The 16,375-nt window shown below is 44.0% G+C and overlaps 1 protein-coding gene across 1 annotated transcript in view; it reads right to left on the bottom strand.

The window, feature by feature from the left end:
* Positions 1-330: 330 nt before the first annotated feature.
* Positions 331-16,375, bottom strand: part of nudcd1 (NudC domain containing 1) — a 48,271-nt gene continuing 32,226 nt past the window's right edge. The window contains exons 9-10 of the mRNA XM_017721352.2: positions 5,766-5,925; positions 331-948 (exon numbers count right to left, since the gene is read on the bottom strand). Coding sequence (XP_017576841.1) covers positions 662-948; positions 5,766-5,925 — 447 coding nt within the window. The 3' untranslated portion in view covers positions 331-661. The remainder of the gene's footprint in view (positions 949-5,765; positions 5,926-16,375) is intronic.

Below are 16,375 nucleotides of genomic sequence, written 5' to 3'. Positions count from 1 at the left end.
TGCACCTTAGAGTGCTCCAAACAACCTTCTAAATTATATGAATACATTTTTATCTGCCCACTTCATGAGTCAGATACAGTTGAATCTGTGGTAGTTTTAACACAAATTAGGCCAATAAGGGTCAATGCCTGCCAACTAGATCTAAGCACACAATACAATTAATACAAATGTGGTTACACTTGATTTTCAAATGCACGTTTGGGTAAAATTCAGATATGGGATGCACTTTATAGCCAACTGTAAACAGGGCCTTATTTACCCCCAACTAAACTAAACTAATCTAAACTAATCTGGGACATTTTACATTAGACATATTGTTTTCCAGCCAAGTAAGTTCTTTAATTGTACTTTATTTCTGCAGCGTAACAAACCGTTGTACAACAGTGTTCAACCTTGCAGGGAGGAATGTAAATAAAGCTTTTTCAAAATGGGTAACATGAAAAATAAACACATACTACAAACTGATCTCCTTTCTCCACAAGCAGGACCCTCATATAAGGGCTGCTGACGTCTGTGAGGAATCGAACAAAAGCCTCCAGACTGTATGAGCAATGCTCAAATCCATCATTTTAGGTCTTTTTTTCTCCACTGCAGCCTCTGAAAAGTGCAGTCTTAGAAAAGATGGTTGGAGCACCTCCTGTGGAACTCCTGAATAGCATTTCTAATTATTCACCTTCAGTATAAAGAGGTTGTTGCGGGTTAAAACGAACAGCCTCTCATTAGTGGCCCTGAAGCCCAGCACAGGGTCACTGGACTCCACGCTGGCTACCTGTTGCTTGGCAACCTGGCCAACCTGGCGTCCCTGTTTGCGGTTGAAGAGCACCGTGTCCACTGGAGACGGCTGCCGATAGATAAAGACTCTCCTCAGGCACTCGGCCAGCGCGGCATAGGAGAAGTTGGGGGCGCAGGTTGCAAACTTTTTATCCCGCTTCGAAGCCTGAACGTAACCTGGATAAGGAGGGAGAGAAAGGCAGCACAAATGAGTGGTCACAGGAGTTATTCTTCCATCATTCCCAATGTTTTAACAAAATTCAGTGTAGAATACTAAAACTTTGATGCCCTGATAAAGGTCCTAGAGACACATTAGGATTGTCACTAGTGATAATATTAGTAATATTAATCTACCAAATACAAGCCCAATTCCAAAAACTTTGGGACGCTGTGTAAAATGTCAATAAAATGTAAATAAAACCAGAATGCAATGACTTGTGAATCTCATAGACCCATATTTTATTCACAATAGAACATCGAACACATATCAGATGTTGAAAGTGATTTTACTATTTCATGAAAAATACCAACTCATTAAGAACTTGATGGCTGAAACACATCTCAAAAAAGTTGGGACAGGGGCAACAAAAAGCAGGGAAATATAGATGGTACTAATATAAAAAACACCCGGAGGAGCAATTTGTAACTAACTCACATGACCGGGTATAAAAAGAGCATTTTAGAGAGTTTAGAGTCTCTCGGAAGTAAAAACTGCATCTAAAACGTGCGAAAACTGCATCTAAAAATTGTGGAACAATTTCAGAAAAATGTTCCTCAATGAAAAATTGCAAAGACTTTGGATATCCCACCATCTACAGTACATAATATCACCAAAGGACTGAGAGAACCTGTACCATGCAACTGGCCTCCTCACGTCCCAGACATTACAGACTGTTGTTAAAAGAAGAGGGGATGCTACACAATGGTGGACGTGGCCATGTCCTAACTTTTTTGAGAATGTGTTGCTGCTGTCTGTGACATCGGGGAGCGATGAGGCGAATGCACGTGCCGAGTAAAGCGAGATTTATTTTGGGCAAATCCAAGGTCAAAACGGTCCAGGTTCAAATAGCCAACATGAACAGATTAGGGTGCAGATAATGAACTACAACGTAGACTAAACATAGAGAACAAATTGCAACAGAGGCTAGAATAACAAACAGCAAGCAATACATTGAAACATACAGCACAAAGACCAACAACCACAAGGGGCAAACACAGGGCTTAAATAACACAAGGATGACGAGGGACAGGCGGAAAACAGGTGGAAAACAGGTGGAAACAATCGGGGCAGAGTCACAAAACAAGGGGCTGGACTGGGAATCAAAGCAAAAAGCACGGGGACTAGACCAGAAAGTAAACAGAAAAAGCACATGGAGGAGTGGGTGGAGCCAATCGTGACACTGTCAAGTATTAAACAAGTTCTTCATTTTGAATGAAGTGGTAAAATGTCTTGTCGCTACATCAGAGTAACGAGCTCCGCCCACTCGCTGTACATTCTGCTGTAAGCCCCGCCTTTTGAAGTTCAGCCATAAAACTGCTGCAATATCAGGTTCAGCTCAGTTTGGTCGGTTTCTCCAGATCAGTATTAATGTTGTTTTGTTCCAGCCGGTCTGTAAAGCTTCTTACAGCCCGTTTAGTTTGGCGAATGGTGTTGGGTTCATTTCTGGCTGATTCCAGGTTGTTCAGCTGTTCTTCTGTCACAGCTGCCGACTGAAAAGCTGCTCAGTGGTGATGACAGTTTGGGAATTTAATGTCGTCTCGTCTTCAGAGTCGGACCAAATCGGCTGTCGTCAGATAGTGTCTGTTTTCTGTTCGTGGCAAAGTAAGAAGGAAAACGTTCAAATGGCTTTAAAAACATGATGCTATGACGAAATAACAGCCCAGTTAGAACGCCTCTCAACCAATCAGGCTGCGTGGCCGGAAATGTTGTATAATTTATATGCCCACCCTTTGCAGTTATAACAGCTTCAAGTCTTCTGGGAAGGTTTTCCACAAAGTTTAGGAATGTAATGCCCCCTCCTCCAAACTTCACACTCAGCACAATACAGTCAGACAAGTACCGTCTCCTGGCAACCGCCAAACCCAGACTCGTCCATCGGATTTCCAGACGGAGAAGCGTGATTGGTCACTCCAGAGAACACGTCTCCACTGCTCTAGAGTCCAGTGGCGGCGCTTTACACCACTGCATTCCACACTTTGCATTGCGCTTGGTGATGTAAGGCTTGGATGCAGCTGCTCAGCCATGGAAACCCATTTCATGAAGCTCTCTACGCTGTTCTTGAGCTGATCTGAAGGCCACATGAAGTTTGGAGGTCTGTATTGAGTGACTCTGCAGAAAGGCGACTAGGGGCTTGGTTTTATACACCTGTGGCCATTGAAGTGATTGGAACACCTGAATTCAATTATATGGATGGGTGAGTGAACACTTCCGGAAATATAGTGCAAGTTATATTATACAACAACATATTCTATAACTTATCTCCATTCTATACAGCATTTTAGAATCCTCTGCAGGTTGTTTTTGAGGACACACAACATTTCTTCAGTTTTATCTACAGCTTCCTGAAGTCCTAATCATCCGAAAGCTGAAAGGTTCAACAAAATAAGCACATCAGAATCATTTTATACATCTACCTGCAGCCAAACCGTTTTTAAAATAATGAAAAGAGTGATTCCAAACCTTTGAGCACTAGTGTACATTCCACTATCTGTCTCAATCTGTCCTGTTCTGTGAATTTGTCTTCTTTATTTATTTTATATCTTGTTTTAAAAGCACTGTAGGCTTACTTAGCTGCAATACGTGTAGCTGACATTTTGGTCACTACTGGGACTGTGGCACACCACCACACATCACCACCACCACCACCACCACCAGTAAAAACTGGACCTGTCTTGCTCCAATGAGGCTCTGGAAGAACATTTCCTTTCGCTGTGCAAGTTTTAAGTTTCCCATTATAAATCCCACCACAGCATTTATTCACCGCCGCAGTTAACCCATCTGTGCAGTGAAACACCACATACACACGAGTGAACACACACACTAGGAGGCAGTGAGCACACTTGCCCGGAGCAATGGGCAGCCCTATCCACGGCACCTGGGGAGCAGCTGGGGGTTAGGTGTCTTGCTCAAGGACACTTCAGTCACATACTGTCAGCTCAAGGGATCAAACCAGTGACATTCCGGTCACAACGCTGGTTCCCTAACCTCCAGCCCACGACTGTACTGTATAAATGGATGGGATGACCTCTTCATGACTTGATTCTTGACCCTTGGCCAAAAACGCTGTTCTAGCTTAAATCATCACTTACTTGAATAACTCAAACTCAGAATAGCACAGCAAATGCAGCCTTGCAGGTCAAACTCATTAAGAATTACTGGAAAATTAAAACATTGGAATTCTGGAGCGAAAGCGTTTCAGCAGAAGGGAAACAGTAATTAGTCTCATGGTGAAGGGGGAAGCCGTCAGCTAGAACACATCTTTGTTGTCTTTAGTCAGCTCAAACTCTCAGCCAGCAAAAGGAAATGAAGCTGGTTAATCTTCTCTGAAAGACACTAAAGATGAAGACTTCACCCAAAATTACACCTTAAGCAGCACTTATGCTTCATGGGATTCCACTCCAGTTACAACACAGGTACAGCTGACACAGACCCAGGACAGCAGGGGCAGGAGCAGCGGGGATCAACAGCAGAGAGCAGGAGGTTCTTATTCTGACGAGTTTATTCCAGAGATGGGACTTGAGTCAGTGACCCGTACTAGAGGTCTACAACCTGAGCCGAGCCCAAGTCCATGTGACAAAAGTTCAGGTCAAGATGCACGTTGACCAGACTAATGATTGGACTCACCTATAAATAACTTGCCTTTAAATGACTCAGGATTTGACTCTGACTTGCCTTTAAATGACTCAGGATTTGACTCTGACTTGCCTTTAAATGGCTCAGGACTTCATGCAAACATGCCTTTAAATGACTCTGCATTTGACCCGGACTCGCCTATAAATGACTCAGAACTTGACCCGGACTTGCATTTAAATGGCTCAGGACTTCATGCAAACTTGCCTTTAAATGACTCTGCATTTGACACAGACTCACCTTTAAATGACTCAGAACTTGACTCTGACTTGCCTTTAAATGACTCAGAACTTGATCCAGACTTGCCTTTAAATGACTGAGGACTAGACTCTGATTCGCCTTTAAATGACTCAGAACTTGACTTGGAATCACCTTTTAATGACTTAGGACTTGATTCGGACTCGCCTTTAAATGACTCAGGACTTGACTTGGAATTGCTTTTAATTGACTCAGGACTTGATGCAGTCTTGCCTTTAAATTATTCAGGACATGACTCTGACTTGTCTTTAAATGACTCCAGACTTGACACAGACTTGCCTTTAAAATAACCCAGGAATTTAAATGACTTGCAACTCGAATAATCTTTAAATGAGCTGAAGTCGCTTTTAAACAGTTTTAACAGACACGGACCGACTTTTCAAAGACTCGTGACTCAGACCCGCCTTTAAATGACTCGTGTCTCAACTTGGCCTATGACTTGTTGCTATACAAACTACAAACTAACCTACAGTTTCAAGTTTTGTTCGTTTTATTTAAACACCACATTTACTGCGTTTAAAGCTATACAGGTTTACTTTTACACAATGCAGTGCAGCTAATAAGACTAAACCAAAATTCCCTACAAAAGACTCAAGACTTGCACAAAGCGACTTGTGAAAATCTGTGGCTTGGAACAACGCACGGTTCTAACGGGGATAAAAATAGGATAAATAATGTCTGTTCATGATTGCTGAACATCATGATGGCGTGCTGCATTTAATGGCCAGGTTCATGAGTCACCGCAAGGTTTTGTTGTTGACTTGCCGCCGGGTAAAATCCACTTGAGCTGCAATTCAGATCCCCAGAGTTTTCTACATTTAAATCAGCAGCAGGTGCGCGGGAGTCAGGAGCAGCAGTACACAGGGATTGTGTCAGCGGGACTCACCCAGTGCGTTGAAGGTAGCTGTGTGTTTCCACAGGTCATTGGGCTGCTCGGGCTGCGGCTGCCACAGCAAGGCATCCACATCGTGCCGGAGACAGAACGCCGGCATTTCAGATGGGTTTATGTCCACAGTGAACAGGTACTGATGGCTACCGAGGTTCACCTGGTGAAACAGGAACATAAAGCCTTTAGAACATGTCCTCCCAAGATAAGTCAAGGTAAAACACTTTAAAATGCACTGGATGAAAGATCCACTCACATCAACACACTGTCTTATTAGAATATTCAAATGAAAATTAAACTGACTAAAGGAATATTCAAATATATATAGTAAAATTAGTAATCATTACTGAACATTTTCTACGTGGAACTGCACAAAAGAGTGTATGAAAAAGTTTTTTTATGTGTATTTATGCCAGTAAATTTGCTATTTAACAACAGATTTCACACCGGTCAGGCAGAACATCCTGACCACCGCCTTGTTTCTACACTCATTGTCCATCTTATCAGCTCCACTTACTGGATATCTGCACTTTGTAGTTCTACAGTTACAGACTGTAGTCCATCTGTTTCTCTGATACTCTGTTACCCTGTTCTTCAGTGGTCAGCACCCCCATGGACCCTCACAGAGCAGGTACTATTTGGGTGGTGGGTCATTCTCAGCACTGCAGTAACACTGACGTGGTGGTGTGTTTGTGTGTGTTGCGCTGGTCTGAATGGATCAGACAGCAGTGCTGCTGGAGTTTTAAACACTGTGTCCACTCACTGTCCACTCTATTAGACACTCCTACCTTGTCGGTCCACCTTGTAGATGTAAAGTCAGAGACGACAGCTCATCTGCTGCTGCACAGTTTGTGTTGGTCGTCCTCTAGTACTTCATCAGTGGTCACAGGACGCTGCCCACAGGCTGGATATTTTTGGTTGGTGGACGATTCTCAGTCCAGCAGCGACACTGAGGTGTTTAAAAACTCCAGCAGCACTGCTGTGTCTGATCCACTCAGACCAGCACAACACACACGACATATCAGCATTACTGCTTATTATATTTATTTTATTATGTATTACCATAACTCAAAATGATGGGCTTTAACAACACACCATGTAACTTCGGTCCATGGTGGCAGTTTAGCCAAGCCAACGTAGTCAAACAGTTTTTACAGGCCACATTTAAACTGATTAACAGATTATTAGTTATTCATTCACACTAATAATCAATTATCAAAATATCTGTCTTTTGCAGCTGCCACTCCACTATGCCAACAGAAAAAGACATGAGAAATGGAGAGACCCATTTAAGTATATAAACACATTTCAACAGTCTCCATCCAAATGACAGCATGACGGGACTCATAACAGACAGAGCAGCGATACGACTGGCAGTTCTGGCAGTTCGTCAGGATGGGCTTTGGCCACCTTGACATCAGCCCAGATTAGCATCACTCTCGTACAAGCAGAGCCTGAAAAAAATAGGCTGAATAAAATGCCACTCTACAGATGACTGACATCTCCACAACCGCTTTCCCACTCGGATTCAGACCATGGTGTGAATCCAAGCTGTCAACACTTCCATTCTGAACTGCCACCTAACGATGTTCAAGCCCGGCAGGAGCTCGGATGCGTGTAACAAACTGGGAAAGAAATAATGGCTAATCATCAATGGCTGGATGACAGCAAGGCAAAACAAAAGACGTCTTACTGCTTTACAGTTCACAGGAACAGTTAGCACGCCACGCGCAGTTCCACATGCGGCCTCCAATGAATCTCAATTGTACAGGAATTTCTAAAAACATGGTTCTTACGCCACACTTTCCAGCAGCAAAGGAGATTAAGTGCAGTTAAGTGGATTCTGACTCGTCTCGTGCGGGTTCTGTCCTGGTCGTGGAACACTGGACCAACTCTTCACCCTCTTCTGGATTCTGGAAGGTTCATGGGAGTTTGCCCAACCAGTCCACATGTGCTTTGTGGATCTGGAGAAGGCATTCGACTGTGTTCCCCGGGGTATTCTGTGGGAGGTGTATCGGGAGTACGGGGTACATGGCTCTTTGCTACGAGCCATTCAGGCCCTGTACAAACAAAGCTGGAGTTTGGTTCGCATAGCCGGCAGTAAGTCAGACTCATTGCCAGTGAGAGTTGGACTCCGTCAGGGCTGCCCTTTGTCACCGGTTCTATTCATAATTTTTATGGATAGAATTTCTAGGCGCAGTCAGGGGATGGAGGGTGTCCGGTTTGGTGACCTCAGGGTCACATCGCTGCTGTTTGCAGATGATGTGGTCCTATTGGGGACATCAGGCCGCGAACTTCAGCTTTCGCTGGATCGGTTTGCAGCCGAGTGTGAAGCGGCAGGGATGAGAATCAGTACCTCCAAATCCGAGACCATGGTTCTCAGGCGGAAAAGGGTGGAGAGCCCTCTCTGGGTCGGGGATAGGCTCTTGCCTCAAGTGGAGGAGTTCAAGTATCTCGGGGTTTTGTTCACGAGTGATGGTACAAGGGAGCGGGAGATTGACAGGCGGATTGGTGCTGGGTCAGCAGTGATGCGGGCTCTTTACCGGTCTGTTGTGGTAAAGAAAGAGCTGAGCCATAAGGCAAGGCTCTCGATTTACCGGTCGATCTACGTTCCCACCCTCACCTATGGTCATGAGCTTTGGGTAATGACCGAAAGAATAAGATCGCGAATACAAGCGGCCGAAATGAGTTTCCTCCGCAGGGTGTCTGGACTCTCCCTTAGAGATAGGGTGAGAAGTTCAGTCATCCAGGAGGGACTCCGCTGCTTCTTCACATCGAGAGGAGTCAGCTGAGGTGGTTCTGGCATCTGGTTAGGATGCCTCCTGGACGCCTCCCTCGGGAGGTGTCACAGCCAAGTCCACCTGGGAGGAGACCCCGGGGAAGACCCAGGACACGCTGGCGTGACTATATCGCCCATCTGGCCTGGGAGCGCCTCGGAATCCCCCTTGGAGAGTTAGTGGAAGTGGCTGGGGAAAGGGAGGTCTGGGCCTCATTGCTTAGGATGCTGCCCCCGCGACCCTATTTTACTCACTGTATCATTTCTAGTCATTACGGTAGCTTTAGTGACCGGGAGACTGACAGACCAATCACATGCATTGTAAATATCACACATGACGCTACTCAGCCAATCAGATCTGTGCATTACGATGAGCACTGAGACTCGAGTGTGACGCCACACAGGGGAGGGACGAGGAGAGAAACAGCAGTCAGAAAAGAAAGTGAGTCAGAGGGAAGTTATTCCACCTGACAGTAAATACTGTTGAAATATCACTGAACTGGACTTTATTTGATCTGATATTCAGTTGTTGACTCCTTCAGATGTTGATATTCCTACTGGGCTACTTCAGTCAACAGTATATGGCACTGAATCATAATACAAGTTAGAGTATGATGTTCTGGACCTTCGCTTGAGGAAATTGTTTAACTGGACCTTAAAGACCCGTGGTCTAGTATATCTACCTTTCCCAAACGGACAGGGTAGTATATGTATGAAAATTGTAATTCCTATACTGTTTACTGGATTTGGATGTAAAAACCCTTAAATAAAAGCTGAAAGTCTGAGCTCATCACTTTGAGCTCATGTTCATTATTTAATTTTCACTTACTTGAACTCGAAACTCACAAGAACTCTGTCAATGTCTAAATGTTTACTGACTTGACTATAAAGCTGGGGCTACACTACAAGACATTCTGCCCGATTTTAATCCAACTTTGCTCTTTTCCGACAACTTTCCCACAAACTGACGGCAGGCCAGGAGCTCCACCAGATCTCCATCGACAGGTCAGATGATCTGGTGGTGTGAGAGGCGAAACGAGTCACTCTTCAGCTCTCCGATTGAGCTCTACAGTGATCAGACTCTGTGATATTTTCCAAACATTAGATTTTTACGGGTCAAAACGTTCATGAGTAGATTAGCGTAAAATAGACGCTTACGGCTTTAAACAATTCACTGTTGTCTTGACGTTGAGGCCACTGGTGCGTTCAAATTGGGTGAACATTGGAGAACTTTAGCAAGCAGTTTTCTGTTTTCCACAAACTTTTACCACGACTCTCAAACAGCTCAGGAGGTAGTTCTCCATGAACTGAAAGGGAACAAAGTTTTTTCACAAAATCGTTCAAATGTAACTGTTCATAGAGAAGTTTGCCACAAACATTTGCTGCTTTCCCATCTGTTCCATCAGAGCACATCTTCTCTGCAGCAGGGAGTGAATATCTGCTCTCAGAGGACAGCGAGTCTCTCAAGATCACGCAGAGATGCAGACTTTCCTCCCTTTCATTCAGTTGTATTATTTTATTGCTGCTACTCTGCACATCCTTGGTTTTAAGTTGTGATGGGACAAAGATTCTGGAATGTTATTTCTCTTTTGTATTAGCTGGAATTTACAGTTCAGTAAAACTGTTCAGTGAGCTACATAAAGCCTGTAACACACTTCACGCAGACGCTTCCAGCTACGCTGACGGGGTTTTACACATAGCTGCGTTCAAAAATACGCAAGCTGCATTCTAAGCGTTACAGCAAGGGGCGCCGTAACTTCAGCCAAGCTGGACCAAGCGGCCTTGTACCCTCAGTGAGCTTCCCAACTGTCACAGCAGACGAGCAGTTGAGTCTCACGCAAAGACGGCATAGAAATATGATTATCGCATTTCCAGTCCAAGAGAAGAGGTAAAGCAGCTCACGCTCTTCTACTGTCCACCTGTAGCTGTTGAGGCTGCTGGAATAGCAGTAGATCCCACTATGATTTGTCCTCTATCGCCCCCTTCAGTAGAGTGTTTTAACCTTCACAGCAACGTGAGAACGCATGGTGAGCTTGTACAGAAGGACCGAGCGGTTGAGCTGCGCTGGCGTAAAAGTGTGTTTCGGGCCTAAGGGTTCATAATCCATATAATCATTTGTTCGTTTCAACAATCGATTGATTATTCGCCTATCAAACTAGTTGTTGGTTGCAGCCCTTGCCTGTATCTTGTGATAATGGGGACTTTTTTTGTGTAGCTGAAATCTGTTATGCATGTACCCTTTTACTGTCGTATCGTTTAGTGTGCACGCCCTCACAACAGAACAAGAACCTGATCTAGCCGTTGAAGCAACAGAGAAACCAGAGATCGATGAAGGGAAAATGAATTTCTGCTGCAGATCTAGCAAGAGTAGGGCTTAGTTATGCGTTCTCCCTGCCCTCATATAACACAATATACCGGGCAGAAAAAAAAGAAACAGAGTGCAGTTTCAGGCCAGCACACAAGGGCAATTTCTGCCCATAGCGCAATTATGTAGAAACAGCAGAGTGTCTCCAGCTTTGTACCGAGAGGCGTGGATTAGGCTGACTTTTCCAAGCGGTGTCAACTCCAGGCAGTCAGGAAGTAACAAGAGGGCGGATAATGAAACACGTCTCTAAATAACAAAAAAGTTTTACCAGCTTCATTATATTCAAGCGCTTTTTCCAACACCTTGGAGAAGAACTCATAAGCTTACGAGGTTTAATTACCAAACACAGGGCCTAAACCTGCAAGAAGAAAATGGCACAGAACGTTCAGGATCTGCATATCGTCTTAGAGCGATCTTATTTCTGTCACACGGCAGGATCGTGTTATTCTAGATAATAACCAACCACTTCACAAGACACTCGTTAATAGGAAAGGCATATAGAGTCATTCCTCTTGGTAATATGCTGGGGGAATGCAATCAGCGTTTAATGAAACATCCTCTACCTCGACTGAAACAGCAAGACGGGAAGCTTTTAATATGTGATTCGAGAGGATCTACGGTAAATGTCAAAGCTTTTTCCGAACCAGTATCTGCCTTAGCTCAATTCGACAGGTCAGGTGTGAGTCAGAGGAGATGCGTCACACTGAAGGAGCACCTGAAGACCTTTCGGCTCTGGTCCCATATCCAGCTGGGGCACACAAACGTGCAATTGGAAGTCTCGGGGGCAGAGTCTTCAGCAGCGCCAAGTGCGAGGCTTCTTCAGGGACTGAGTGCACTCAGAGAAAGGTCAGCATCAAAGCAAGTGATTTAGCAAGATGGAGAGTTGATACTGTCGATGGGAAGAAAAAAGAAGCAAGAACCAAAGAGGGTTCTTCTTCTTTCCTCTGTAAATGGAGCACCTGCTCCGAGAGACATGCGGTACACAAAAGGTGCATTAAGCATTGGAACAGAAACCGGTGGAGACGGAAAAGCACCGGCGGCTCTCTGGAAAGGGAGACTGATAAGAGCGAGAAAATAAAATGTCTTTTATAAGCTCAGAAACAGAAAGAATTAGCCAGACATTAATACAAAGCATGGAATGCAACTTCCTGGTGGGTCCATCTGCCCAACGTGAACGAGCGAACTCCAGCTAACTCCAAAGAAACCGAAAATATGCTGGACATTTTTTCCCAGCTCAGTATCTGTTCAATTAATCCCGGCAACAGTTAGTACTGGCCACGCAAGCTGATTGGTTGAGAGGTGTTCTAACACCATAACATCACATCACAGGTGTATTCACAAACACTGTATAACTCCTCTGAGACGCCGTTGCTAAGCAACGACTGACAGTTGTAGGAGACGCTCAAGCCATTTGAACGTTTGTACTTCTTACTTTACGCACAAACAGAAAAAGGATACTTTCAAGATCACATCTGACTGACAGCCGATTTGGTCCGACTCTGAAGATGAGACGACACTAAATTCCCAAACGGTCAGTTGGTCTGTGTGGAGCTGGAGAACGAACTGCCGGCTGAGCAGTGAGTGGGCAGAACTTGTTACTCTGATGCAGCAACAAGCTGCTTGTTAAGGAACCAAAATTTGACGGAAGGAACTAAACATTAAAACATTTAAACGCCGCATTATGGCCCAGTTTATTAATCAAGCACTGCTCACTGCTGCTCATCTCCCTCTGACTGGACTCACTGGACGTGATGCTCGTTGTCATGGTAACATCTACTCTAAGCGGTTCTCTACACATTTGCATAATTTTGGATCTGGTTACTTGTAGTGTGAATGTAAACAGAGGTTTTCCATAAACACTTCAGTCTGAATCTATAAGTGGAAAGTATTAAATCAGACTGGCAAAAATCTTTGCATGTAAATCCATTCAGTGGTGTTGAGGTCCGGACTCTGGGGCGGTCAGTCCATTGTCCAGCTTCTTTGTCTGGTGTGTCCGTCTCCTTTTCTCAGTGAGGTTCTTCTTGATCAGCTACACGTCCTTTCAGACCCACAGCGCAGAGTGGTCTTCTCACAGTGGAAAGATGGACAGAAACCCCTGTGGATGTTTTCTGATCTGAAGCAGCTTGATCTTCTCCTCTCTCTCAGAGATCAAAGCTTTCAGTGCTGTTTGGGGGCAGTTTTGGGGTCTACAAAGTCTTCCAGGTGATTGTTAGGGGACTTATTTTCTCTGCAGCATTTAATCATTTTTTGAACTTCATTTACTTTCCTTTGTCTCTCTTCTTTCTTATTCAAGCGCATTATCTCCTCAGAAATACCTCCTGATAAATGAAGTACTGTATAGTAAGAAATTATTGACCACAATAACAAATAAGTTCTTCAATTTATTCCCCTCCACAAGATTTTCTCCAACTGCTCCTCAGAGAAGCTGAAGGCTGCCTAACACTCATTGTGAGGTCTTTAAATCCCGAGATACTCCTCACAAGTCACTGATTTGGGTTTGACGTAATAAACACACACCTCCTTTAAATGCAGATGAGTCACGGCACTGAAAATTCAGAATGGATTTCTTAGTAAAAGTCAATGCAATCTTTCAATTACCACAGCTGCAGCTGCCTGGAAAGGGTCAGGAGCGTAAATCGCCATGACATCAACAGCGTTGAGGCTGCTACAAAAAAAACCCAAACATATACACACATTAATAAACGGCTGAGAAGTCATTTACGCAATCAGTCTCGACGTGCTCGGGTTCTCTGGCTGTATAAGTCCAAACGCAGTCATGTTCTAGCTTTGGACGCAATGACGGCAACAGACCGATTCAATTTTTTAAAATATGCACTACATCTTATGGCTGTAGATCATTATGACCAAGGAACCCGTTTCTGGATTTATTGGACATGCTTTTTCATGAAGAAGTTTCAGGGTCAACCATGGGTCACAAATCACAGCCATGCACCCGGTTCATTTTATACCTTTTCATTTATGTAGGCCATCATAACCAAAGTAAGGCATAAATACTGGTCACATTGTATGGGGTTTTGTTCCCCGTCTGCAGCCTCACGTTTTTCATTCCGACTGTCTAGTCGGACTCTGTAGGTGACTAAATCTTCAGTTTCTTCACAGGTCAAACCATTTACAGCATTTAGCAGACGCTCTTATCCAGAGCGACTTACAAGAAGTGCTTTGTACACAAGGATTCTCTACACAGACAAACAGTACAAACCTTGTATTGTGTGCACATAATGCAGAACTAAGAGACATGAAGTACCTAGCAGGGTAACAGGAGCTACAGAAACATTCCAAAAAGCAGGATTTAATGAGCGGAACTGAAGAAGCTTAAATGGGAACTCCCCCGATTTTGCAAAATTACTGTAAATAAAATCATTCAGAGTGGTTTGGTGTGAAATGTGTCTTTCTAGAGAATAGTTCGCTATTGTAATACTACAAACCAGACGTCTGTATGTCTACACTACAAATATCACCATTTCATATACTATAAAAAATTACCAGTGAACTCTGTATCATAACGTTTTATATGTCATGCTGATAACAGTAAAATTGTGCCAAATTAAAATTTTTTTTTTTTTTTTTTAAATCATTTTTTGAGTACTACTTTTTTCCTTACAGCGCCCTGAATGTACCCTCTCCGCCCGGCACGTTTGTGTTGTTTGGGTTGGCAGTGTTGCGTCACACAGTCAGCAAAAAATGTTCTTCATCAGAGGAGCTGCGACAGACCACATTTGCACTCGCTGCCCGACCCCATAAACTGGTGACCAGAGCAGCAAGTAGCTGGTTGTTAACATCATCAATTTCACTCTGGGTTCATCTGCTTCGGTGCTGGTGTTACATCCAAATTCTATCCAATTAAGAGTAATCTTAAAGAAAACCTCTTGGTGCTGAAGCTTTAAGAGGCTTAAAGGGGCCGAGCCCAACTCCTGAAAAACACCCCCAGCTCTCTATGCTGTTCTTGAGCTGATCTGAAGGCCACATGTAGTTTGGAGGTCTGTAGTGATTGACTCTGCAGAAAGTCGGTGACCTCTGGGCACTATGCCCCTCAGCATCCGCTGACCGCTCTGTCATTTTACGTGGCCGACCACTTCATGGCTGAGTTGCTGTCGTTCCCAATCGCTTCCACTTTGTTATAATCCCACTGACAGTGGACTGTGGAATATTTAGTAGTGAGGAAATTTCACGACTGGACTTGCTGCACAGGTGGCGTCCGATCACGGCACCACGCTGGAATTCACTGAGCTCCTGAGAGCGACCCATTTTTCACTAATGTCTGTAGAAGCAGTCTGCAGGCCTAGGGGCTCGGCTTTATACACCTGTGGCCATGGAAGTGACTGGAACACCTGAATTCAATGATTTGGATGGGTGAGTGAATACTTTTGGAAATACAGTGCATCAATTGAAAAAACAGGCTCTCAGACCTCATCCTGTCAGCTTCTAAACGTAAAAATCATTTATACCAACATAGATATGAAAATAAATAATTCTACTTCTAATAAATCCTGCCTTCTGCCCGATGACAGCTGGGATAGGCACCCCCCATGACCCAGAAGGAGAAGCGGCTTAGAAGGTGTGTGTGTGTACTTCTAATAAGTTAATAATTCTATACTGAAAATGATATTTAACCATATTCACGTCACCTCACATTCAGCCACCACCACAATTCAAACCCTAATAGAAAGAACAGTCATACTGAGTGAAAGGAGGCTGAAGTAGTCTTTCACATCATAGAAACATCTGGTGGGTCTCAGGACAAACACCACCCCCTGCCATGAAAAATCTGTGAAGTGAGGCATATTTAGTTTTTAAACATATTTTATACAAAATGCTACAAAATTAAACTACAAAATACTATAAATATTGGGCTGAACGGTACAAATACTGTGATCCACAAACACATTTACAAATGAAACCGCCAGAATGATTTTCAATCTTAGTAAATCACACTGCAGGTGCTAAATCCATGTATTTGCACTGACAGCTCCCTGTATTTTGCACCATTTGGAAGACAAGGAGCTGGAGAACGAACTGCCGGCTGAGCAGCGAGTGGGCGGAGCTCGTTACTCTGACGTAGCACCAAGCTGCTCGTTAAAGAGCTATAATTAGGAGGAAGGAACTGAACATTAAAACATATTAAACGCCGCGTTCACGGCCAGTTTATTCATTTCTTACTGTATTTATTTAACTGCTGTATTAAAGCAGTAGAGACACTCGAGGAGGGAGTATCACCAATAACATCACGGCTGTGATGATCTACGGCCACCAGATCACACGGGATGTTCTCACGATAACGCACTCCCTCTCAGGTTCTACTGCTTAAGCATGGTCAGTTTTGAACTTTATGCAGATGACAAAGAGATCAACGATACAATCTTTGCTCATTGACCATCTTTATCTGTGACCTATGCAGTGATGATTTGTTTATATTTTTCACTCTGGCAGGTTTTCTGCTGCAGTGCTGAC

Source organism: Pygocentrus nattereri, chromosome 1 (assembly GCF_015220715.1).
Source record: "Pygocentrus nattereri isolate fPygNat1 chromosome 1, fPygNat1.pri, whole genome shotgun sequence".
Classification (NCBI taxonomy): domain Eukaryota; kingdom Metazoa; phylum Chordata; class Actinopteri; order Characiformes; family Serrasalmidae; genus Pygocentrus; species Pygocentrus nattereri.
This window is presented reverse-complemented; position numbering and strand designations above follow the sequence as displayed.